Source organism: Neofelis nebulosa, chromosome 2 (genome assembly GCF_028018385.1).
Source record: "Neofelis nebulosa isolate mNeoNeb1 chromosome 2, mNeoNeb1.pri, whole genome shotgun sequence".
Taxonomy (NCBI): domain Eukaryota; kingdom Metazoa; phylum Chordata; class Mammalia; order Carnivora; family Felidae; genus Neofelis; species Neofelis nebulosa.
The window spans coordinates 129401423-129424868 of record NC_080783.1 but is presented as its reverse complement, the minus strand read 5'-3'; the positions used below and the strand labels follow the sequence as shown (position 1 = coordinate 129424868).

At 39.7% G+C, this 23446-nt stretch overlaps 1 protein-coding gene across 1 annotated transcript; it reads left to right on the top strand.

Annotated features, from left to right (window-relative positions):
• Window positions 1-13285: 13285 nt before the first annotated feature.
• PRPF38B (pre-mRNA processing factor 38B) lies at window positions 13286-22383 on the top strand. The gene is made up of 6 exons (XM_058716342.1): window positions 13286-13867; window positions 16736-16804; window positions 17093-17244; window positions 17325-17385; window positions 19818-20041; window positions 20338-22383. The coding sequence occupies exons 1-6, from the start codon at window positions 13586-13588 to the stop codon at window positions 21197-21199; spliced, it is 1650 nt and encodes a 549-aa protein (XP_058572325.1). The 5' UTR covers window positions 13286-13585; the 3' UTR covers window positions 21200-22383.
• Window positions 22384-23446: the final 1063 nt, after the last annotated feature.

Genomic DNA, 23446 nt, shown 5'->3' with positions numbered 1-23446 from the left:
AATGAAGATAAAGTTTTCTGATATTTATTTACTTAGAAATGTATTAAATCAGAGCTCGTAGTGGCAAGAAATTTATGATAGGATACTGAATTCTCACCTAATCTCTCAGAAAAGTAGAGAAAGCAACTACTGTATACATCCTAGAATAAGACCCAACCACCAAGGGGATTTTTTACCAAAAACACCACCACCAAAAACACCAGTTGGCCCATCTGAGGCTCCGCACTGGATGTCAGAACCTCTGCCACCTCTGCTACCATACTTGTCAGAAGATTAATCCCTAGACATGGGGCCACCTTCTTCCATTGCTCACTTTTGAAACTAATTCTATGGGTATATCTGATAAGTTGAGTAGAGTTTGTATCCGGCAGTCAGTGTATTGGTATGCAAGCTTTTGGGGGGGTATTGTTGCATCCACACGACTCCTGAAACAGAATGCTACAGGCACCAGTGACAGTCACAACAAAGTTTATTGCAATAAGAGGCAAGGCCAACTGATCGGGACCGACACTCTGGACCAGAGTGTGGTCTCGAACAGCCGGGGTACAGAGTTTTTATAGCCGACCACATCGTCTTATCATCACCTGGGAACAGAACAAAGGAATAGTTCCCAGATGGGGGTGGAAACAGTTCAGACATTCCCTGGCCCCAATCCAATCAAACACTAATCCATCCCTTGATTGATAGGATAAGGCTGTTATCTCTTAACCTATAGTTTTAAAACAAAGCTGTTATTTCTTAAGGCTACAGGTTAGCCCTACACTACAATTTAACCCTTACAGTGTGGGTGAGGATTCTATCTTGAGACGAATATCATTATGTGGGAAATTACCAAATTTAAAAAGAGCATTCAGGGGCGCCTGACTGGCTCAGTCAGTTGGGCGTCTGACTTCCACTCAGGTCATGATCTCAAGGTTCATGAGTTTGAGCCCCACATCAGGCTCTGTGCTGACAGCTCAGAGCCTGGAGCCTGCTTCGGATTCTGTGTCTCCATCACTCTCTCTCTGTCCCTTACCGCTTGGGCTCTCTCTCTCTCAAAAATAAATAAATAAACATTAAAAAATATTTTTAAAAAATAAATAAATAATAAAAATAAAAAGCGTTCAAAGCTACAAATGATAAATTTCTACCTCAAAAAGGCACACTTTTATGTCTCAGGCCACAAAAGCCACAAGAAGAATCAAAAAGAGCTAGATTCCAGGAAATAAGTCCATAAGAGTAAAGCAACAATTAGTACTTCATTATAGATAACTTTTATTAAGCAGTTGCAGAGCGTATATGTGATGCTAGACATTGCACATATAGTATCCATTTACTCTTCATAAGAACCTGCAAGCTGGGTACCAATGATTCTGTTACAGGTAAAAAAAAAAAAAAAAAAACCTGAGACCTAAAGTTACCCAAGATTGGAGCACCTGGCTGGCTCAGTCAGTAGAGCATGCGACTCTTTGATCTCAGGGTCCTGAGTTCAAGCCCCACATTGAGCATAGAGCCTACTTTAAAAAATTATGGGGCACCTGGGTGGCTTCATTGGTTAAGCACCTGACTTGGGCTCAGGTCATGATCTCACAATTCATGAGTTTGAGCCCCATGTCGGGCTCTCTGCTGTCAGCGCGGAACCTGCTTAGGATCCTCTGTCTCCCTCTCTCTCTCTTCCCCTCCCCCACTCGCTGGCACATTCTCTCTCTCTCTCTCTCTCTCTCTCTCAGAAATAAGCATTTAAAAAAATAAAAGAGTTTTAAAATAATAAATAAATAAATAAATAAAGTTATCCAAGATCTAAATTCCATAAGCAGCAGAGCTAGACTGAGAGCCCAGGTCAGTCTGGCTCTCACCATGTTCCAGCTACAGCTGGGGGCTGATATTTTCTCTCTTGGTGAGAAAATGTCTTCCAACTGCTCTATATGATTTGATTATTTAGGGGAATGCACCTAGGTTGCTTAGTTGGTTAAGCTTCCAACCTTGGCTCAGGTCATGACCTCATGGTGCATGAGTTTGAGCCCAACATAGGATCCCCTGTCCCCCTCTCCCTCAGCCCCTCCCCTGCTCTTGTGTTCTCTCACTCTCTCTCTCTCAAAAATAAATAAATAAACCTAAAAAAAAAAATATTAGAATTTTCTGGTCAGTACCAGTGAGGTAATCTGCCTGACAGACCCCCTGTGGTCCCCCATAAGAAGGTGAGCTTGGCTGAAACAATCGTCTTCTTGCTGGAATAACTTCCTTGTCCCACTTCCTCCTGCCTATAAAAGTCTTCCTTAGAGCTCCTTTCTATCTGCTAGATGGGATGCTGCCTGATTCATGATCATAGAATAAAGCCAGTAAGATCTTTAAATTTATTCAGTTGGACTTTTTTTGTTTGTTTGTTTAACAATGCCAAGCTGACTTGGTGATATTACACTAAAAAAATTTTTTTTAGTTTATTTTTTTTAGTAACCTCTACACCCAATGTGGGTCTTGAACTCACAACCCTGAGATCAAGAGTCACATGCTCTTCTGACTGAGCCAGCCAGGCACCCCAAAAATTATTTTTAATGATCTCTTAATGGACAATTTTGTTAGGCCCTCCTCTTATTTATTGGATACCACCTCACCTTAAAAAAACTGTCTTCCCCACCTGAAAAAGGATGTTTTACCTAGTCATTAGAGTCAGTTACTTTATGAACACCAGTGCCAACATGGCACTTTGTTTGGCACCCTGAGGTGTTTATACCCCAGGACAATGCACCATTACAAGATTTTGATGGATGAGATGTATACCTTTCTTTTGCAAAGTGGGAGAAGAAACCTATTGTGGAAGAGGAGGAGGAGGGAACAGAGAACCAGTATTTTACCACTGATCTGAAGGTTGGTTTTGGGAAAGTGCAGATATAGAAATTGGGAATCTGGAAAGTGAATCCCTTAAAACAATATGAATGTCCATGCATCCAGGCAAACCTCACAAAACCATATGAATTGTATACTTAAAGAATTTTTAGAGGAAACTATATCAAAATGCTGCATTTTCATAGTACACTGGCTTGAGAACTTAATCTTTTCTCAACTTGATAGGTCTGCTAAAAAAAAAAATCAACTGAGTAAATTTAAAGATATAATTAGCTTTTTTCAAGGATCCATAAATGAGTCATATCCCATCTAGCAAATCCAAGGGAGGTCCTAGGAGTTGTACCAAATGCTTTCATAGGCAGAAGGAGGGTGGGACAAGAAAGTTATAAGACTTGATTCTTTCAAGCCTGGGTACAGGGTGGGGGTCTTATCAGACAGATGACCTTATTAGTGCTGATCAGGAAATTCCAGACTGATTCGTTTAAAAATCCATTCCTAGAAGAGGCTGCAACTGCAGTTAGGTTAGCTATTAAGTCTTGGTGAGGCTTAGTGAAAGTGATTCCATTTTGGATCTGTTGTTTCTTTTCTTTCTTTTTTTTTTTTTTCAAATAAGATTTTTAAGTAATTTCTACACCCAACGTGGGGCTCAGATGTACAACCCTGAGGTCAAGAGTTGCCTGATCCATAGACTGAGCCTGGGCCTGTTGTTTCTAATAGGTCCTTGCTCATTTTTTTTTTTCCCTGCTTCTTCAGAATTTGGGTATGAACCCAGCTGAATCCACATAATTCCTTTTGTTTTTTAAGTTTATTTATTTATTTTGAGAGAGAGAGAGAGAGAGAGAGAGAGAGAGAATGAGAGGGGGAGGGGCAGAGAGAAAGGGAGACAGAGAGAATCCCAAGCAGTCTCTGCACTGCCAGTGCAAAGCCTGACACAGGCCTCAAACTCATGAACCATGAGATCATGACCTTAGCCGAAATCAAGAGTTGGTTGCTTAGCCGACTGAGCCACCCAAGTGCCCCTCTTATGACTCCTTTTCTATCTCACTCCTTTCTTTTTGCTTTAGGATCTACTGCTAACTGCTTGATTTCCCTATGTTCCCCATCCAAATTCCAGCAAGGATCTGGAAGCCCCAGCTCATCTCATTCAGAGGGAGCCATTATCACAGGTCACTGGCTAGCATGTCGATCAGTATTACCTCTGGTCCAACTAGCTATGGCCAGACAGCCAACATCACTTGGTATAAATCATGGCTACATAGGGTTGCCCTGCCAAAAGCACCAGGAGTGAGACAGTTACACATAGAAGGGGCGATGGGTGTACAAAAGGTATACAGAGAAGGGGCTGTTATTCACAGTTATTCTCTTCTTACATGATTTTCAAAGGTTTGAGTACAACCTCTGAAATATTCCCTATTTCTTGTTAACAGCTTGAAATAAATCTGGTATCAAGTTTATGACCCATCTGCTAACTAGATCAATCCCATCTGTAATCCTGGCCATGCTACAAGGCCGGCAGCCACACAAAATATCTCTGGCAGAAACTGTTATCAGGATTGAGATTCCTAATGGGAAGTGAAAAGTTAACAGATTTAGAAAGTAAGACTGCATTAACATTTTCAAGGTGAATTTAGAATATAATAAAAATGTTAAATGCTTTTTAGAAAGCAATAATGGACAACACTGAAGGTCACAGTATGTACTAAGTCCTGTTCTAAGCATTTACATATATATCAAGAAATTTTATTCACATAAAACCTGAGAAAGTAGGTAATAATAACATCCCTACTTTAACAGATGAGAAAACAAAAGCAGAGAAAGGTGAAACAATTTGTCCAAATTAAAATAGTGGAGACAGAATTTAAACCCAGGTGTCCTGGCTCCAAAGTGCTATGCTGCCTGTGGCCCTTTTTTTTTTTTTTTTTTTTTTTTTACAGCAACATGCTGGTTATGTGAGAAGTGAGATGATTCATATTCAGAAATACCAAATAAAAGCTGTGCTGTCTAGTTAACAGGAGGTTTACAACCTGTTGGAAATATGTATCAACGCCATCACCCACCCCCAATGGAGTGCCAAACCCTTAGATACTTCACTTCCTGGTTCTTTTTACCCCCCTCTCTGTTTCATGGGCTTATTTTTCGCGGGCTTTGCAATGAGCGTGTGTCAGAGAACTGAAGTCTCTGTGTCACCTCAAGGAATGTACATTTGCTCCACTCAGACCTCATTTTGCCTTACCTGGACATAGCGACTTGGGTTGGGGAGGGTAAGGCTAAACCTGTGTAGTACACAGCCAATGAGGAATCAGGGGAGGGACTTGACGCTAGGAGATAAATTGCCTACTGTTAACTGCGCATCAGGCATCCGCTCTTGCAAGAACGTTGCAAGCCATGCTTCACTGTGCTCCAAGTCTCCATGTGCATCCTTTGGGTGGGTCAGTGGGCTTATCTCTTACAGTTAAGTGAAATGATGTAGAAAAGCCTTTTTCAGAAAACTAAGATTTAACCATTAAAAAAAAATTTAAAGCAGTCTCTGGGCTCTGAGCTGTCAGCACAGAGCCCAATGCAGGGCTCGAACTGGCGAACCATGAGATCATGACCCAAGGAGAAGTCAGATGCTCAACCACTGAGCTACCCAGGTGCCCCAAGGGTTAACTATTAAATAACTTGGGGCCTGGGTGGCTCGGTCAGTTAGGCATTTGACTTTAGCTTGGGTCATGATCTAGTTCCTGAGTTTGAGGCCCACATTGGACTCTGCTGACAGCTCAGGGCCTGGAGCCTATTTCAGATTCTGTGTCTTCCTCTCTCTCTGCCCCTCCCCTACTTGCACTCTGTCTCTCTCTTTCAAAAATAAACATTAAAAATTTTTTTTAACTTAAATAACTTTAATAATTTCATTTAAGTTTTTTTAAAATATATAATCTCATGTCTCAATAACTATAATTTAAGTAATTCAGGTTCATTCTTATGAAATGTTACCTTACATTGTGATTACTGCTCCATCCTTGAAAGAAACTGTTGCATTTTGAGACACGAATCCCTCCTTATTATTTTCTATCTTTCCCTGACATGGCATTGACTGACTTTCTTGGACTGTTCTCACATTCATTGAATACTTTGGATCAGTCTCACTCTCCAACCAAATAGAAGCAACAATTCATTCAGTTGTCTATTCACTTAATAAATAAATACTGTGATATTGTGACATAATAAGACATATACATATATCTGGTCTTCACTCCCAGTTCCTGAAACAAGAGCTTCTAAATCCCTTCCAGTCTCTAGAGGGATAAAAGTGCCTTTTTTGTCTTGTTTTGTTTTGTTTTTTAGTGTTTATTTTTGAGACAGAGAGAGAGAGTTTGTGTGTGTGTGTGTGTGAGAGAGAGAGAGAGAGAGCGAGCGGGGGAGGAGCAGAGAGAGAGGGAGGCAGGGGATCCAAAGTGGGCTCCCATCTACAGCAACTAGCCCAATGCAGGTCTCAATCAGAACCATGAGATCATGACCTAAGCCAAAGTCAGACACTTAACCAACAGTCACCCAGGTGCTCCCAAGGTGCCTTTTTGTATGCTAATAAGATGACTCTAGATAGGACCCCAGATAGCATCAGGTGGGAGCTGATTGCCAGATAAACCAAATCATGTGATTAGAGGGCTGGAACTTTCAGTCCCATCCTTGACATTCATGGCCAATGATATAATCAATAATGTCAATTTAATAGAAACTCCATTAAAAAAAATGCTAAGTAATGAGTTTCAAAGAGCTTCCAAGTTGCTGAACACATCCATGTGCTGATAGGGTAGTACACCCCAAACTCCTCTGGGATAGAAGCTGCTGCACTTGAGACCCTTCTGGACCTTGTCCTGTCACTTCTTCATCTGGCTCATCATTTGTATCCCTTATATTAAAAGATAACATCCTTCGGGGCGCCTGGGTGGCTGGGTCGGTTAAGTGTCCGACTTCGGCTCAGGTCATGATCTCACAGTCCGTGAGTTCAAGCCCCGCGTCGGGCTCTGTGCTGACAGCTCAGAGCCTGGAGCCTGTTTCAGATTCTGTGTCTCCCTCTCTCTCTGCCCCTCCCCTGTTCATGCTCTGCCTCTCTCTGTCTCGAAAAAAAAAAAAAAAAAAGTTAAAAAAAAGATAACATCCTTAAAAAAAATAAATGAAAGATAACATCCTTTAAGTGTCATTTGTAACAACAACTAGTGTATCCCTGAATTCAGAGAGCTATGATAGCAAATTGTCAAACCTGAAGAGGGGGTCAAGGGAACTCCCAATTTGTATCCAAAGGACAAAAGTATATGTAACCTGGGGCCCCGCTATTTGTAATTTTGTCTGAAATTGGGGCAGTTTTGTGGGAGTGAGCTCTTAACCCATACAGTCTGTGCTAATTCTGAGTAGTTAGTGCCAGAATTGATTTAAATTGTAGAATATCTAGTCAGTGTCTAAAGAGTTTGAAAATTGGTTGGTGTGGGGGCGCCTGGGTGGCTCAGTCAGTTGGGAGGCCGACTTCAGCTCAGGTCATGATCTCTCGATCCGTGAGTTCGAGCCCTGCGTCGGGCTCTGTGGTGACGGCTCAGAGCCTGGAGCCTGTTTCCGATTCTGTCTCCCTCTCTCTGACCCTCCCCCATTCATGCTCTCTCTCTGTCTCAAAAATAAATAAAATGTTTAAAAAAAAATCTAAAAAAAAAAAGAAAATTGGTTGGTGTGTATATCCAGGCAGAATGTAGGGGTGGGGGTGGGGGTGAAACTACACATTTGATGTCAGAAATATTGTGAGAAGAAAAATGATTTTAACTATTTACTTAGTACCTATTATGTGTCCATCCCTATGCCTAGTGCTGGGAATGATTCACTGAAAGACCCTCCCTCTGGTGGCTGAAGGTGACAAATCAGATTATTACATTATAATCAGGATTATGTATTCATTTGTATGACTGTACCAATTTTTCATATAACCCTTGAAAAAAATTTAAGTAGTATAATAGTGACAAAGAGTTCCCCGAATACATCATTTGTTCTTTCATGCCTCAGAGCCTTTGCACAGGCTAGCCCTAACTAGAATATCCTTTCCCTTTTATATGCCTAGTTAACTCTAATGATTGTTTTTTAAGTAATCTCTACACCCAGTATGGGGCTGAAACTTATGACCCTGAAACCAAGATTCGGACACTTAACCAACTGAACCACCCATGCACCCCTCGATTTGTAGTTGTTCTAAGCAGTAAATTGTTCAAAATGCCAGAACATTTATTTTAGTTACACATGGCAATTATTTTACCTCTTTACTTGTTTATTAGTGAACTATACATATTTATTGAGCAACTACTACATGCCGACATGCCAGGCTTTTTTTTTTTAAGAAATTGATGGAAACATAAAGGCCCTAGAGTAACCAAAGCAATTTTAAAAAGGAAGAATGAAGTTGGAAGATTTAACCTACTCAACTTCAAAACTTGCTATGAAGCCACCGTAATCAAGATAGTTGGGTATTGGTGAAAAGACAAACATAAGGATCAACAGAACAGACACAGACCTATACATGGTGTGTCCATTAATTTTTGACAAAGATGTTAAAGCAATTCAATACGGAAAGAAGTCTTTTCAACAAATAGTACTGGATCACTTGAATATCTCGGGGGGGGGAGGGGGAGTGAAAACCAACTCTATCTCACACTGTAGGCAAAAAGTAACTCAAAATGGATCACAGAACTAAGTGTCAAAACCCAAACTATAGGGGCGCCTGGGTGGCTCAGTCGGTTGAATGTCTGACTTCGGCTCAGGTCATGATCTCACAGTTTGTGAGTTCGAGCCCCATGTCAGGCTCTGTGCAGATAGCTCAGAGCCTGGAGCCTGCTTCAGATCCTGTGTCTCCCTCTCTCTCTCTGCCCCTTCCCCACTCATGCTCTGTCTCTCTCTGTCTCTCAAAAATGAATAAACGTTAAAAAAAAAAAAAAAAAACCCCAAACTATAAAACTTTTAGAAAACATAAGAGAATGTCATTGCCACCTTAGCATTGATAGTTCTTAAACATAAAAAGTGCAAATCATAAGCAAAACAAAAATTTGGTAACTTGGATTTCATTAGAATAAAAAACCGTTTGCTCTTTGAAAGCCACCATTAAGAAAATTAAAAGGCAAGCCACAGACTATGTGAAAATACTTGCAAAACACATATTAGACAAAGGACTTATATTCAGATCATATGAAGAATTCTTCCAACTCAATAGGAAGACCAATAACCACATAAGGATATGGGCAAAATATTTGAAGTAACTTCAAAATAGAAGATAATGCAAACTGACAGAAAATGACTGCCTGGGGATGGAGTTGGAGAGAGAGATGGATTAGAAAAATAGAAAAAGGCATGAGAACTTTTGGAAGTGATGTGTTATCTTGATTGTGGTGATGACAATGACTGCTGTGGTCTGAATGTATCCCTGCAAAATTCATGTGTTGAAATTTTTTTTTTTTTACTTTTTTTTTTAAGTTTACTTATTTATTTTGAGAGAAAGAGAGAGAGAGAACAATCGGAGGAGGGGGAGAGGATCTGAATTGGGCTCTGTGCCAACAGCAGAGTCCAATGCAGGGCTCAAACTCACAAACCAGGAGATCATGACCTGAGTTGAAGTCAGACTTAGCCACCCAGGGGCCCCAATGTGTTGAAATTTTAACCTCCAAAGTAACCTATTAGGAGGTGAGGTCTTGGAGAGGTATTTAATTCATGAGGGTAGAGCCCACATTCATGAGATTAGATTAGTGCTCTTATAAAAAAGACCCCAGGAGGTTCCCCACCCTTTCAACCATGTGACTATAGCTAGCCGGTGCCAACTATGAACCAGGAAGAGCATGTCCCTTGATCTTGGACTACTAGACAGAACTCTGAGAAATAAATTACTTTTATAAGCTACCCAGTTTGCGCTATTTTGTTATAACAGCATGAATGGACTAAGACAATGGGTGTGCACATGTCAAAACAGATCAAACCAGACTTACCTGCTTTATCTATATGCAGTGTAGTGTTTCTAATTTAAATATGAATGGTTAATTTTTAATGAGGAATAATAGTAATATCTTCAGGCTGTTGTAGGAGTCATTGACTGTGCTAAGCATTTTATCATAATACCTGGCTCCCTTAGTTTGGTGCTACTGAGACTTAGACATTAAACCTCAACCTCTACTGAGCTCATTAAATTAGAGTCTAGGGGTAAATAGTGTCTAAGACTAGATCCTATGTTTTAGGGAATTTTTATTTATTTTATTATTTTTATTTTTTAATTTTACTTTAAGTAGGCTTCATGCCCAGCACAAACAGAGCTCAAACTCACAACCCTGAGATCAAGATCTGAGATCAACAGTCATACCTGGAGCCTGCTTAGGATTCTGTGTCTCCCTCTCTCTGCCCCTCCCTGCCTCCTTCTCTCTCTCTCTCTCAAAATAAATAAACATTAAAAAAAAAAAAAAAAAGCCATTCAACTGACTGAGCCACCCAAGCACCCCCATATAGTAAGGAATTATTAAAACATCACAGAATTTGGGGGGTACCTGGGTGGCTCGGTCAGTTGAGTGTCTGACTCTTGATTTCTGCTCAGGTCGTAATTTCACGGTTTGTGAGTTCGAGCCCCCATCAGGCTCTGTGTTGACAGTACGGAACCTGCTTGGGATTCTCTCTTGTGCTATCTCTCTGCTTCTCCCCTGCTCGAATTCTCTCTCTCTCCCCCTCTAAATAAATAAACAGTAAAAAATAAAAAAGATCATAGAATTTGGCAATTGGGAGTGTCACTAGAAAAATTCAATAAACTTATTATCCAAACAGAAAAATACCTGTCTGCCTGGCTACCTAATTCAGTAGAGCATGTGACTCTTGAACTTGAGGTTGTGGGTTCGAGACACATGTTGGGTGCAGAGATTGCTTAAAAATAAAATCTTTAGGGGCATCTGGGTGGCTTTGTCAATTAAGCATCTGACTTCGGCTTGGGTCATGATCTCAGTTTGTGAGTTCAAGCCCCTGGATAGGCTCTGCACTGACAGTGTGGAGCCTGGAGCCTGCTTTGGATTCTGTGTCTCCTCTCTCTCTCTGCCCCTCACGCCATTTGTGCTCACATGTGCACGCACTCTCTCAAAAATAAACATGAAAAAAAATTTTTTTAAATAAATAGAATCTTTAAAAGTAAATAAAAACAAAAAGGAAAGAAGTCTTAAAAAAGGAAGAAAAATACACGTAAAGGAAAAACTGGGTTCAAAATTCTTTTTCTTTTAAAAAAAATTTTTTTAATGTTATTTAATTTTATTTATTTTTTTTTGGGGGGGGGGGGGGAGAGAAGGGACAGAGAGAGAGGGAGACCGAGGATCTGAAGTGAGCTCTGTGCTGACAGCAAAGAGCCCAAAAAGGGGCTTGAACTCAAGAGCTGTGAGATCATGACCTGAGCTGAAGTCAGAGGCTTACCAGGCACCCCTCAAAATTCTTTTTAATTGTATTTTTTTATGTTTATTTATTTTTGAGAGGGAGAAAGAGAGGAAAAGAGTGCGAGTGGGGGGGGGGGAGGGGCAGAGAGAGAGGGAGACAGAATCAGAAGCAGGCTCCAGGCTCTGTGCTGAAAGCACAGAAGCAGGGCTCGACCTCATGAAGTGTGAGATTGTTACCCGAGCCAATGTCAGATGTTTAACCGACTGAGCCACCCAGGCACCCCTTTTCCGTTGTATTTTTAACTTGGTAATTCATTAGAGATTGAGATCATCAGTTTTCCTTGGAGAGTGCATTGGTATAAACTAAGGTATAGAAAAACAAGATTTACTAGGAAGTGAAACCGCTTCTCTCAAAGCTTCATTTCTTTAATGTAAAATAAAGGATGATCATTCATGTACTGTCTAACTCTATTAGTCACTCCAACCCTTCATTTATCATTTATCTTTCTTTGCATTGTCATACTATGGTCTCCCAGTTTACCTCCTACTGCTTTATCTTCAGTCTCCTGCTGGTTCATCTTCATCTAGGTGTGGATTTTTCCCAAGGTTTCTCTCTTACCCTTTCCCCTCCTCAGTGTCTAGGCCACTGAAAGTGAAGATCTCCACTTTCAAACTTCCAACCCCAATAGTTTCTAGGAAAGAGTAAATGATAAAAAGTGCCACAGGGGCTCCTGGTTGGCTTAGTCCAAAGAGCATGAGACTCAATCTTGGGTCCTGAGGTCAAGCCCCACGTTGGGTATAGAGATTAAACAAATAAAACTTAAAAAAAAAAAAAAAAAAAGTGCCACAGAAATCATATAGGATGAAGAATGAAAAAGTCATTGAATTTTGGCAATTGGGATGTCACTAAGTGAGCCATCCAAGGTTTTGAGGAGGGGTTTTGTACTTTTGTAACAAAGAATCTGGCAGTACTCTGAAGAGTACTGAAGAATGGATTGGAGCCAGAGAATATTAGGAATATTAGCATCTAAAAGCAGATTTAGGGGTTTAATTATGTAGCCCTTGGATTTAAACATCATTAAATTCCTAATGTTTCAACTTGGCATTCCAGGCATTAAACAGTGGCCCAATTCCAACCAGGCCATTACTCTCCCTCCCATAAGCGTTATTTCCCTGCTCCTGTAACTGGGCTATTTTCGCTCTAACAAACCTGATCTTTCCTGCTTCTACATATCCTCAGGGTGATCTCTGCTGATAAAGCTGAGCAGCCTGACAGGATCTGTAGAAACTTAAGTGCTTTTCGCTGCTTTCTCTTAACTCCAAACACCATTAATCTCTCTAGGTTAACAATAGCTTTTGAGAGACAAGACTGATTTCTGACTCATTTTTACACCTCCCGCCTCCTCAACCCCATCCCCCACCCCGTCAATGCCTCGCCCAATGTTTACCACTCAGAACGCATCCGCATAATGAACTAACTCGAGTAAGGAGGAAAGAAAAGGCACCTAACACATACTTGGAGAACTCTACTAGTCGCTACAAGTACCGTCGCTCTTTTAATGTTCAGATGTTTTAACAGCCCAGCACATTTTCCAATCTTACAGCTGAATAAATTTAGGCTCAAACAATAAATCCTCCGGTCGTACCCTACAGCCGGCAGACAGAAAGATGTAACAATTGCATCGGAATCACATGGAGGAATAAAGTCCTGATCATCCTTCCTTACAGAGAATCTTAAAACTGAACTCAAGAGACGAAGGTACTTCACAGAAGTCAGAGTCACGAATTCGCAAGCATATATCCATGCGAACCCTTTCCTGTCCGGCTTTCAAGAGGAGAAACTGGACCCGCAGCCCAGATCCTAAAGCATAGGAACTGAACCTATAACCCCTTCCCCTGACTCCTAGATTCCCAGGGGAAATCTCCCGAGTCGGGCACCGGTGACCACCGAGGGGACCTCAGCGTGCACAGAACGCGCGGAACTAGGAAGAGGAATTTCCAGCCCAGCTGGGCGTCTCTGATTGGCTCCCGGCTCATCTTGGAACTCTGGGGCGTGAGGCGTCACTTCCGCCGGGCCCGCCATCTTGTTCCCAGGGGCAGTTGGCGGAAGAGATCGCGCTCCGTGGCCGCCGGCTCGCTTTCTGCCGGGAGTTCTCGCAGCTCGCGTCTCGGCGTTTGCTCTCGATCCAGCGTCCATTCGTCGGCGTCCTCGTTGCCCTCCCTCACCCAGCCGGGGGACAGCGAGGCGGTCCCCTCTCCCGACGGCGTTCCATGGAGTAGGGTCCCGGACCGTTGTCCCGAAGAGCGAGATCGAGCTTGGCCCCCCTCCCCCTCCCTTCTCCCTCCCTCCTTCCTTCCGCCGCAACATGGCTAACAACAGCCCCGCGCTGACAGGCAACTCGCAGCCGCAGCACCAGGCGGCCGCAGCCGCGGCCCAGCAGCAGCAGCAGCAGCAGTGCGGCGGCGGTGGCGCCACCAAGCCGGCGGTCTCGGGCAAGCAGGGAAATGTGCTGCCGCTGTGGGGCAACGAGAAGACTATGAACCTCAACCCCATGATCTTGACCAATATCCTGTCGTCGCCTTATTTCAAAGTGCAGCTCTACGAGCTCAAGACCTACCACGAGGTGGTGGACGAGATCTACTTTAAGGTACGAAGAGTTTTGGCCTTGGGGGGGGGGCAGGGGGCGGTCGGGTTAAGCTCGGAGGAAGGTTTACGGTTGGGCGGAGGCAGCCCTTGAGGTCTGAGCATTTGTAGGTGCGGGAAGGTGGGGAGGGGGAGCGGTGGCCAGTAGTCTGCCAGGGAGGGGTCAAATGGGGGCCGCCCTCTCATTTCTTTTTCAGATTTTTAGGGCTGGGAGAGCCCGCCGCTATCGAACTCTCCTCCCGCAACCTCCTGCCCACCCCTGGGGGGAGTTGGATGGGAGGGTAGAAAAGAGTAACCATCCTCTCCAGTTTACAGCTTTAAAATTATTCTTTTTGACGTGCATCTACTCAGCGCTAACTTGTTGGTGCTTCTCCCGCTCACCCTGGGCCAGGGCGTGTATTGACTACAGTGTTGGCCTCGTGTTGTTGGTATTCTCTGTCCGACCCAGACAGGGAAATGGTCAGTGCGTGTTGCGGGTGGGGGTGGGAGGGTTGAGGGTGGAGAGGAGCCAGTGCAAGAGGTGTGCAGAAGAAGGCCTGGAAATTTTCCCAGCAGGAAGTCAGGAGTAAGTGGTCTCAGTAACTTGTGCATTGGGCTTATTTAGAATTATCTGGGCCCTGGGCTTCTGCGGCAGGGTCGGTGCTGGCTTGGCTGTGCTGGGGAGCTCACCTGGCGCCTCCTCACTGCACTCTTGTCTCAGTTCTTGTTTCGTTAGCAGGATTGACTCAGTCTTGCAGCGAGGCTCGGAGCAGCCCAGGGTCGCAGGTAGAGGTATGCACTATTAATCATGCTCAATCGCCATAAATGCATTTCCCTGGTTAAATGAACGGCTATTTAGGTATTTTTTGGCCATTGGTTTTGGGCTTTTCTTCACCAACTAGATAGGTTTCCTCCACTTACCTGCAAATTATATAGTTTAAAAATATCTTCCAGGCCTCTTACGGTTAATTAATATTTTAAGGAATATTAATAATAGAATTAATGACCTTTAAATATTTTAGCTAGAGCATCTAATAAAATACCATCCATTTTGTTTATTTGACTCTGAAAACACTTGACAGACCACATAAAGTATTTTCTGTGATCTGAACATATCTGTAGAGGTGTTAGCAAAAGGAAATTCTCTTTATTTGCTTTTAGGTTATATTTTATCCACAATCTACCCCCCCCCCCCCTTAAGTGATTAGGTTATCAAAGGATTTGAGATAGTTGTTTTTTTATAGAAAGCCATATTTTGAGAATACAGTTCAACCTTGGGTATGTAAAGTACACTGAAATTTTGTTATCCTTTTACAAGAGTATTGTAAGTAATTGTAATACTGTGAACTAGGTTTTTTTTAGCTTTTAAAAAGGTAAGGTCTTTTTCAGCATGAATACAGTATGGTGAATATTTAATTCTTAGCTTTGTGTAGTAAACTTCAATTGAAAATTGGGTTCCTGCCCTTTTTGTGGCAGGTTCTGTTTAATAATACAGCAAATGTTACTGTGATAGAGGAAAAGTTTGTTTTCAAATTTCAAATACTGTGTTTTGAAAACTTAAGATTATACTAGAAATAATTTAAATTTAGTTGTAAAATTAAAGACCCAGGTTTTGTTATCAAGATGTCCAGATCAAATAATTACTGAAATATGTATGCTTCTAGTTTTAAGTCGGATTTTGTCTTGCATCCACCCCTTTGGCTAGCTGGGAAGGAATTGAAACATCTTTAATATAGCAAACTGGGGGAACGAAATGAAATAGTAAAGCAGTGCTGAGGAAAATAGTGTAGAGCTCTAAATGCGTGCTTTTCTGTCTGAAGCCACTGAAAAAGATTATAAAATGTAATCATGGATCGGTAAAAATACAGTTTTAGAAATGCATAGTGAAAGAACAGGGTTTAATTTTGTTTTTATTTTAGACTAAATATGGATCTTATTTTTCCAAAACACCTTGAGTTATATGTTATTGAGTTAATATTCGTTCTTTGCTATTTTTAGGTAAAGTATGTGGTTTTTATAGGGTACTCACTTCAACAAAGACGATATTGTATCGATTACACTTAATATAATGAATGACTAGTCACACTCAGTTTTTTGGCAGTTTATATTATGGGGAAAATTGACTTGGTTCATGTAATTAGGCTGAAAATAAATTACACACTAACAAGAATGATCTGTGTAGGCGTGGTCCTTGTAATTTCATCTTTAATCAGGAATGAACATAATGCCTGTTCATGGTAAAAAAACCCAAAACATACAAAGTTCCATAATTTTGCATTACAAGTAACTTGTTACTGTTTTAACGTACATACTTCCAAGTCATTTGTTTTATAATGTAAAATTTTAAAACCACCATAAAATTATCAAGGGTGTTGAAGAATTTTTTTTTGAAATAAATACTAAAACTTCATTGATTCTATTTATGTATTTATGTATTCATTTTATTTATTTATCTTGATCCTTTTTATTTAAATTGGAGCCTTAAATCCAATTTAAAATGAGAATTTTTATTTTTTTAGGCAACTCATAATAAGATACAAAGTTGATCTGTTATCAAATATTTTTTACAAGTATATGAGACTACTAGAAATCTCTTGGCTCCACACGTATCTGCTCTCTACAAAGCTATTTTAATGGAATCTCTGCTCATAAAGCTGTTGAGGTTTTGTTAAGCCCTGGCAGTTTTATTGGTGCTCTTTAAAATCTAAGCAGTTTTTAAAAGATGTTTTAAAGTTTAAAAGATTTTAAACAAAATACATGCATCATGTCAGAATACCCAACTTCCAAACATTTGGAAGAAGCTGCTCTGATATGGAATTGGGTTTACTTTAATCGTGGTTTTAAAAAAAATTCAAAGTATGAATGTTTGTTGTGTTCCTCTTTTCTATTTCAGGTCACACATGTTGAACCATGGGAGAAAGGAAGCAGGAAAACAGCGGGCCAAACGGGGATGTGCGGAGGGGTAAGTAGAAGTACGTGCATTTTTCAGTTTTTCTGTGTCTGATAACTAAGTTGATATTTAGGAAACTAAAAGTCTGACAGTTACCCAAATGGCAGCTGACAAAGCTTAGAAGTTTGTTTTTTTGTTTTGATTCAAGTGTCTGGTGAATGGGGTTAGAAAAGTTACTATTTATTAAAGCTCCATTCTCAGTTCTGGATTATATCTTGTTATTAATACCTAATGGGATGAATCATTGGTGTCAAATGTCTCTGTTAATTTACTATTTTATCTTAACTGTTTCTCCTAAAGGTTCGAGGTGTTGGAACAGGAGGAATAGTTTCTACAGCTTTCTGCCTGTTATACAAATTATTTACCCTGAAGTTAACTCGTAAGCAAGTGATGGGTCTCATAACACATACGGACTCTCCATATATTAGAGCCCTTGGATTTATGTATATAAGGTAAGCATGCATTTATCTACATTTCTATTAAATATGTTATTTTAAATCACATAAGCCTAATCAATCTTTTGTTATTCTAGGTACACACAGCCCCCTACAGATCTATGGGACTGGTTTGAATCCTTCCTTGATGATGAAGAGGTATGTCAACAAGGGTAATAATTAGTTTTCTTCTGATTATTCTCATGTTTTTAATATCTTTTATTTATTGGAGGCTTAGTGTTTTTCAGAATTTTCTGTAGTTAAATTTATTTTACTCATACTTTTGGAATGAATGTCCTTTTACTAAGGCTTCGTGGACTTTATATACCTTAGGTTAAGTTTCTTAAATTTATTTTTCTTAACTGTTTAAGTGTGTTTTGGTAACAATTGAAAATTTATTCTTTCTAATTACATTTTGTATATTGCATTGATCTGACCTGTGCAGTTGATAGTGACTTTTTAAGTGGGCCATGCTCAAGATTGAGGCGTTAAGACCTGTGCATACAATACTAATTATAGCACTTTCTTCTCCTGGAACTTTTCAGTTCTTTATGCTCTAACTTCTTGCACATGTTAATACTCCCACTTGCATAGAAGTGCAGAGTCAAAGAGCTGAGTGGGAGTTAAATAGGGTGAGAATTTAGATGACTTATTCAAGATGATCAAAATATTTGAATTCTAGCTTTCTGACTCCTGATATACTATGCATATTTATAAAGCCAGAAAAAAACCCTTTTTTAAAATTTGTACTTTAGGTTTTTTTAAGTAAAAAAAAATTTTTAAAGCAAGCTCTACACCCAGCGTAGGACTTGAATTCATGAGCCTGAGATCAAGAGTCGCATACTCTTCTGAGTCAGCTAGGCGCCCCTTTTTGTTATTTAATTATAAATCTAGTTTACCATTCAAGCTTAACAAGCTTGAGCTTATTACATACATTCAGAAAGTAAAAGTTACTTTGGGAATCGTAATTATGTCAGATTTAAATCATATATACATATATTGATATGTTTACACAGTGAAGTCCAAGATCTCAAAAGGTACTTAAAACATTCCTGTATCGTCTATACATAAGCTCCCACCATTTTGTAGTTTAAGGTCCATAAAGTAAACTTTGAGTGCTATGTTTCAGTAGTCCTATTTAAAACATTTATTCAGGGGCGCCTGAGTGGCTCAGTCGGTTGAGCGTCCGACTTCGGCTCAGGTCATGATCTCGCGGTCCATGAGTTCGAGCCCCACGTCAGGCTCTGGGCTGATGGCTCAGAGCCTGGAGCCTGCTTCCGATTCTGTGTCTCGCTCTCTCTCTGCCCCTCCCCTGTTCATGCTCTGTCTCTCTCTGTCTCAAAAATAAATAAACGCTAAAAAAAAAATTTATAAAACATTTATTCAAAGGATTTATTAAAGGGTCATTCTAATAGAGATTTTTCTAGTGTGTTTTTGTTAATTCGTGCACACCTAAAAAAAATCTCACTAGTGTAGATAGACAATGAGAATTTTTCTCTGCATTTTTTTGGTGGGGGCTGTTTACTGAATTGTTTATATTTTTGAAGAAGCAAAAAACATACTAGGTGATAAATCACAATCTTTAAAATTGTTTTTCTTTTTAGATGAGATTTTTCAGGCCAAAGCACTTCTCCCTTCTATATTTAAAAAGCATGTTCCTCTTTATGATTGGTATTGTATTAGGTTTGTTTCTGAATGCTTCTATTTAATCTGTTTTTTATTGTATTTACAAACCTGAGGATCTCTATTTAAGCTAACTTATTGTTTTCTTCCTTAGATATCTGCAGCGATTATATTTGGAAATACTGTATATCTGAACACTTAAATGTGTGTGAGTGCAAGCAGTTTTACCTTTAGCTCTTGTTTTCCTGTTTAGATAACAAATCTCACTTTCCTTGTGTGCTTGCACTATAGGTTTGGGACTGACAATAGCTGACTAACATGTCCTGAGCTGTGAGAGGGCATAGCAAGAAGGCCTTCATGCGGTAATGACCCTTTTCAGAGACAATGGTCATCATGGATTATGCGTTTCCAATTATTTGTTCATTTATTTATTTTCTACATAACTCTAAATTAGAAACCTCACTGCTTCATGGCAGTTGGTTTGCTATTGCTTCCAGTTTTATTAGGGCTTCATTTTATATTAGAGCTGTTAAAAGATATCTTTAGACATGATTGTCTGAAGTAGTTCATACGTGTAGTTAGGCTACAGTGCTAGGAATGATGTGTGCAGACGTGTCCACAGAAAGAAATACGTACTTAGTAGGTATGTGGAATATTAGTTTAAGTTTATTGTTCCACAGAGTTTAGTAATCTAAGGGGCTGTTTCATACTCCTTTTAACTGAGTGAGCTCAGTGCTCTTTATGCCCACGAGGCTGCAGGATTTGTTCTCACCTGCATGCACACACTAAGCCCAAATATTTCTCTGTATCGTTCATTGCCAGATTAGGAGGGTACACAAATTAAAATTTTTCTGTTAGAATTTTTTGTATTTGAGATTCCAAAGATGGTAATATTTTTATAGTATTCACATACGTATTGAAATTATTTTTTTTTTTTGACGGCTAGGGTATCTTTTGTGTTTTTGTAGGACCTAGATGTCAAGGCTGGTGGAGGCTGTGTAATGACCATTGGAGAAATGCTACGGTCTTTTCTCACAAAGCTGGAGTGGTTTTCTACCCTGTTTCCAAGAATTCCAGTTCCAGTTCAGAAGAATATTGATCAACAGATTAAAACTCGGCCTAGAAAAATCAAAAAAGATGGGAAGGAAGGTGCTGAGGAAATAGACAGACATGTTGAACGCAGGCGTTCGAGGTAATGTAACTCCTTGAATTACTTTAAAAATAGGCTTTATACAAAGGTCCTTGGAAATCAGTGGCAAATTCGCAGGAAATTTTATGCTGTTCATGTTAGTCAGCTTTTATGCTGTTCATTTTATGCGTTTGTCACTTTTAACCCCAAAAGGTCATTTTCTGCCTTTCAAGGCCTTTAATTGTTCCTGACGTGTTTGTGTAAGTCTGGGGATGTAAATAAATAACACTGATGAAAGTTAAAGTTTTAGGATATGTTTTATTCATTGAAATGTTTTTCTTTCCTTTTTTAAATATTAGGTCTCCAAGGAGATCACTGAGTCCACGGAGGTCCCCAAGAAGGTCAAGAAGTAGAAGTCATCATCGAGAGGGCCATGGGTCTTCTAGTTTTGACCGAGAATTAGAAAGAGAGAAAGAACGCCAGCGACTAGAGCGTGAAGCCAAAGAAAGGGAGAAAGAAAGGCGAAGATCCCGAAGTATCGATCGGGGATTAGAACGCAGGCGGAGTAGCAGAAGCAGGGAAAGGCATAGAACTCGTAGTCGAAGTCGGGATAGGAAAGGGGACCGAAGGGACAGGGATCGGGAAAGAGAGAAAGAAAATGAGAGAGGTAGAAGACGAGATCGTGACTATGATAAGGAAAGAGGCAATGACCGAGAAAAGGAGAGAGAGCGATCGAGAGAACGGTCCAAGGAAAGGAGAAGTAGAGGTGAGGTAGAAGAGAAGAAACACAAAGAAGATAAAGATGATAGGCGGCACAGAGATGACAAAAAGGATTCCAAAAAGGAGAAAAAACACAGTAGGAGTAGAAGCAGAGAAAGGAAACACAGAAGTAGGAGTAGAAGTAGAAATGCAGGGAAACGAAGCAGAAGCAGAAGCAAAGAGAAATCAAGTAAACATAAAAATGAAAGTAAAGAAAAATCAAATAAACGAAGTAGAAGTGGCAGTCAAGGAAGAACTGACAGTGTTGAAAAATCAAGAAAACGGGAACATAGCCCCAGCAAAGAAAAATCTAGAAAGCGTAGCAGAAGCAAAGAACGTTCCCACAAACGAGATCACAGTGATAGTAAGGACCAGTCTGACAAACATGATCGTCGAAGGAGCCAAAGTATAGAACCAGAGAGCCAAGAAAAACAACATAAAAACAAAGATGAGACTGTGTGAAAATTTTTTTGTAAAAGTGGATCACATTGAATCCTATAAATGTTTGATTAAATCTGCTTTCTTTTTCTTCCTCCCAAGTTGAGATTGTGCAGTAGTTACGCACTCTTCAAGCTCCCTGTAGGCTGCATTTTCATTTCCTCTTTTGTGTAGGGAAGTGCCTTTGTAATCCCATTTATTGCATTGATGTTTTCACCCAATTGTTGAGTTTGATACATGATGCACAGATTGTTCTTGCATTTTTATTGTTTAATTGTTTTTGAGATGTACAGTCTGTACATATGTCCTGAAAATGTTTTAATTCCTTTGGCATGGTTGCCATGTTGGTTAAATTTGTATAAGGCAATAAACTGCCACTAATTCTATTTTTGTTTTGTAGGTGTGGGATTATGGTTTGTGTACTGAAGTTAGCATGGCTGTGCTTTTCATAATAGAATGCTAAAGACTTTGAGAATGGATCTTGGATGTCTTTTATAGGAGAATTTTGTGCTTTCAGTGTTCATGAAGGCAGCAGTTGTAGGATTAACATTCTTGTCCACTGTATATTATCTTGGAAGGCTCTTGTTACTATGTTACACTTAATATTCTCCACAGTTAACTTTAGAGAGATTCATGACAAGTTCGTTTCTGATGCAGAGGTTTCAATTAGGCTGTGATTTGATCAAAAGTCCTTTTAGCATTCTACCTCAAAGGGACACTGTTAGTATGCCTAAAGTTTATTCACTTAGCTTTCCTTTTTTATTTGAAAAAATTCATGACATGTAATCTTTTTTTCTTGAATTTATCAGATTTTAAAGTACTATATTAAAGGAGAAAAATAATGTCTAAAGCCTAGCATTCTTGCAGCAACCCTGTACTAACGTGAAATTGGGAGAGGGTGGGGCAGATGAGTAGATAAATAGATTCAAGCCTGAAGCTTCCAAAGCATTTTTATAAATGGGAAATACTTAAATTATGAAACCGCTTGATATAGTGTCCTTTTTTTAAAATTCAAAACTTTTTTTATTGATAATGAAGATTGCTGTTTGAGTTTTTAAACTTAATCTAGAACAGAGAAGTATTAAAAGTAATGCTATGCTGCATTATTTAAGATTATCAACAAACTATTTGATAGATTGTTCTTATGACTTGTATTCTGATTACAGAGAACGATCATGAGTGTGGAATAAATACTGGATTAAATCCTTTATTCTGGGTGTTGGCCTTCGCCCCACTTGTCAGCATTTTTTTAAGTATTTTTGTTGTGGAAATTGAAACAGTGTTAAGAGTCCCATTTTGTGTAGAGGGCTAGATATCTCAGTGCCCAGATGACCAGTGAATTTTAAACGTGTAGACTAGAATTGGACATACCTGATAGTAACCCTTACTAGATTCTAAATAACAGCGGTTCCCTTTGTCATTGGGTGTTCTCTGTGTCACTAGGTGGTTCTTTGGATTGGAGGATTACTTAGTTTTCACGTCAAAGGTGCTTATTGAGATACTTTGCACTTGGATCACATATTAGAATCCTTTAAAATTTGGACTTGAAGTAACTTTTATAAGATTAACTCATCTAGTTTTTCTTAGAACAAGAAATGGAGGTGCAAGGTGATTTGTTCAGTCAGTGCCAAGACTAAAAGTGAGTGTATACCATATTAACATGTTTTATCTCACTGTTCATATTGGCCAGCTTGATGGGCACTCAGAAGCCACCTTGCAAAAGTGTTAAATGGGGCAAACAAGTACATTTCAATGTACAAACAAGTCCCTTTATGGATCAGCTTAACATTTGTACCTACCTAACTCCAGAAAAATCTCATTAAATGAAGGAATTCCTTTCTGAAAAATGCTATGCTTTTTTCTTTTAAATAAGTTCAGTCATGCCTTTTCAATTGAGCTTCAAGTAAATTGGCATGGCATAGAAATTAAAATATTTTCAAGTAATGAAAGGAGATGTACATTGAAAATATTTTTAGCATACCTAAATTATGGTGCTACTCCTGAATATAGTTCCTCCTGAAATACTAATTTAACCTTGTATTTTAGGTAAAATGTGGGAAGAATTTATTTCAGATAGAGATAAAAGTACTATCAAGCTGTATTTGATTTCATATGATTTTTAATGTTAAGTTTGCTCTTGAACACTTTGATAAGTGGTGGAACATGTTAATACTAATTGCTGCCAAATATGATGATTTAATTTGGAGAGAGGCTTCCTGAAACACTGGGGGAAAATGGCTGTGAAAAAGACCTCTCAAAATTTTTATTTTT

Excerpts from the sequence above, each read along its gene's own strand:
- PRPF38B (XM_058716342.1), top strand. The coding sequence starts at position 13,586 with ATGGCTAACAACAGCCCCGCGCTGACAGGCAACTCGCAGCCGCAGCAC. Across the intron at positions 17,245-17,324 it reads CTTGGATTTATGTATATAAG|GTACACACAGCCCCCTACAG; the intron begins GTAAGCATGCAT and ends TTGTTATTCTAG. Across the intron at positions 20,042-20,337 it reads GTTGAACGCAGGCGTTCGAG|GTCTCCAAGGAGATCACTGA; the intron begins GTAATGTAACTC and ends TTTAAATATTAG.